The following is a 3,066-nucleotide window of genomic DNA, read 5'->3' as shown; positions in this document are numbered from 1 at the left end:
AATCCTGGAGTAACATGATTAATGATCTTACTCTGGTACCACACAATCCTGGAGTAACACGACACTAATGACTTTACTCTGCTACCACACAATCCTGGAGTAACATGATTAATGATCCTACTCTGCTACAACACAATCCTGGAGTAACATGATTAATGATCTTACTCTGGTACCACCACACAATCCTGGAGTAACATGATTAATGATCCTACTCTGCTACAACACAATCCTGGAGTAACATGATTAATGATCTTACTCTGGTACCACCACACAATCCTGGAGTAACATGATTAATGATCCTACTCTGCTACCACACAATCCTGGAGTAATATGATTAATGATCCTACTCTGCTACGACACAATCCTGGAATAATATGATTAATGATCCTACTCTGGTACCACACAATTCTGGAGTAACATGATTAATGATCCTACTCTGGAACCACACAATCCTAGAGAAACATGATTAATGATCTTACTCAGGTACCACACAATCCTGGAGTAACATGATTAATGATCTTACTCTGGTACCACACAATCCTGGAGTAACATGATTAATGATCTTACTCTGGTACCACATAATCCTGATTTGTTCTTCCAGCCTGAACCAAAGAAAAGCATCACATAGTGAAGCAGCCCGGGGATCTACACCAACATCCTCTTTGTCCATGCTACCTCCTTCCTCTACAGGATCGGGAAGAGAGCTTCCCTCAATTAGCAGCAATGAGTTCCGTGAACAGGAGAAAGTGTTTGACAAAATGTCTACCTCCACACCATCAAATGGATGGGGATGGAGAGCTAGTGAAGTACGAATCGTCCCTGTCATAACGAACACAGACTTGCAACCAGCACCTGACAAACCTCTACGTGTCACCAGATGTAACTGTCACACTGACTGTAACAGTTTTAGATGCAAGTGCAGGAACCAGAAGTTGAAGTGCATGTGACTAATGTAGAGAATCTGGAAGTACCAATTCAATACTGCTTGCTGATGATGAAGAAGTGTAAATTGTTGCCAAGCATGTAAACAATAGTTGCTGAATCAGACAGTGAGGGGAGCTTGGGGTATGGAAGATGTAATTCGATAATGGAACAGATACTTGGAGAAAGTTGGGGTCTGGAAGATTTAATTGTACAATGGAACAGATACCTGGAGAAAGTTGGGGTCTGGAAGATTTAATTCCATAATGGAACAGATACCTGGGGAACTTGAGGTCTGGAAGATTTAGCTGTACAATGGAACAGACACTTGGGATCTTGAAGATTTAATTGTACAATGGAACAGACACTTGGGGTTTTGGAGATTTATTTGTACAATGGAACAGATATCCGGGGAAACTTGGGGGTCTTGAAGATTTAATTGTACAATGGAACAGACACTTGGGGTCTTGAAGATTTAATTGTACAATGGAACAGACACTTGGGGTGTTGAAGATTTAATTGTACAATGGAACAGATATCTGGGAAAACTTGGGGTCTTGAAGATTTAATTGTACAGTGGAACAGATACCTGGAAAAACTTGGGACTATGGAGAGTTAATTCTACATATTGTGTTGTTGTTGTTTTTCAATTAGATTTCTTTCCGCCAAAATTTTGATACAAATTGTATTGAGTTTTGGTCACTACCATTATTACCTTTGTTGGAGGTCCTCTGCATGGTGAAATGACCTTGTCATTCCTTGCATTGCCTTTGTTGAATCCGGATTTAAGATTATTTGTATTATAGATATCGGCTCCCTCCATTTTTCAAGGAATTTACCCCAATATTAAGACTTTTGATAGGCTACAGAGGACATATTTCTAAATAGAAAGCAGTTGAAATATCTTCTGTTGCAATTAGTAATTGGTTTGGCCTGCTCGATTGGACTACTACAGGAGTTTCTCCTCTCTCTCCAATTATGGGGTCTTGTCTTATTACATTTGTTAGTACGCAGTTCAGGTACGATGACGCCATCCCTAATTTCGAACCACCGGCCAGCAGCAACCTCTGTTTTTCATATTTATTTAACTATTTAGTAATAACCTTCTTAAGTTCGTACAGATATTTTAATTAATTTCGAATTAGTTTCAGATGACAAGTTAAATTGATTTGCTAAAATTCTGCAATTATACACCAGATTGTTATCGCTTTCTGCAATTATACACCAGATGATTGTTGTTGCTTTCTGCAATTATACACCAGATTGTTGTTGCTTTCCGCAATTATACACCAGATTGTTGTTGCTTTCCGCAATTATACACCAGATTGTTGTTGCTTTCCGCAATTATACACCAGATTGTTATTGCTAGGCTGGTCTTTGAATGGCTGCCTTATTGAAATAGCGCCCAAGCTTTCAACGATACCTAGTCTGACTCCATGAAATATACATCCCTTTGTTACTTACATAGATTATCCGCGTTGAACAGAGCGCAGGTCGCCCGTTGTGTAGTTTTGTGCTTAAACAACAACAAAATCACAGTAATGAGTCCAAATATTCGCATTTACACTCTTTTCTTACATTTAGAATCCTGAGGCTGAGACAGTCTGGACTGGTCGATAAATGGATCCAGGAAGCTTTGGAGAGAGTTCGCAGAAACGACGATTCGTCTGAAGAAAGTTTGAAACGATCCCTGAAACTGACCGACCTGCAAGGAGCTTTTTATGTCTTGTTTATTGGCCATGGTTTAAGTCTTGCTGCATTTTTCACCGAGAAACTACATCGTCGCTGTCTTAAAAAAAAAAACTTTAAACATCTAGAAATGCACATTTTTGTAGACTGATCGCCATAGTGATCACAGCACGTTTATTACAGCAGTTTAGTAGCAGGAATTACATTTTTCACGGAAAAAACTAAAGCATAAAATTTCAGTTGTAGCAAGGCTTAGTGAATTACAGTAACCAGTTAATATTTATAGATGGCAGAATAAAGCTTTTGCGGATATTACCCACGGCGAGCTTTTGTTTCGTGTTTTCGTTCCCAGACGTACCCCTGTGGGACAGCGGTAAGTCTATGGACTTACAACGTTTTAAATCCGTGGTTCGATTCCCGCGGCTTCGCTCCGAAAGAAACAAACGTTCCCAGACT

The 3,066-nt window shown here is 39.5% G+C and overlaps 1 protein-coding gene across 1 annotated transcript in view; it reads left to right on the top strand.

Annotated features, from left to right (window-relative positions):
• Window positions 1–2,895, top strand: part of LOC111087864 (glutamate receptor 2-like) — a 6,529-nt gene extending 3,634 nt beyond the window's left edge. Inside the window, exon 3 of the mRNA XM_022396032.1 lies at window positions 2,506–2,895. Coding sequence (XP_022251740.1) covers window positions 2,506–2,761 — 256 coding nt within the window. The 3' untranslated portion in view covers window positions 2,762–2,895. The remainder of the gene's footprint in view (window positions 1–2,505) is intronic.
• The last annotated feature ends 171 nt before the right edge of the window (window positions 2,896–3,066 follow it).

The sequence above is a fragment of the Limulus polyphemus genome, unplaced genomic scaffold (assembly GCF_000517525.1).
Source record: "Limulus polyphemus unplaced genomic scaffold, Limulus_polyphemus-2.1.2 Scaffold2761, whole genome shotgun sequence".
Classification (NCBI taxonomy): Eukaryota; Metazoa; Arthropoda; class Merostomata; order Xiphosura; family Limulidae; genus Limulus; species Limulus polyphemus.
The sequence above is the reverse complement of the archived record's forward strand: the minus strand, read 5'-3'. Positions and strand labels throughout refer to the sequence as shown.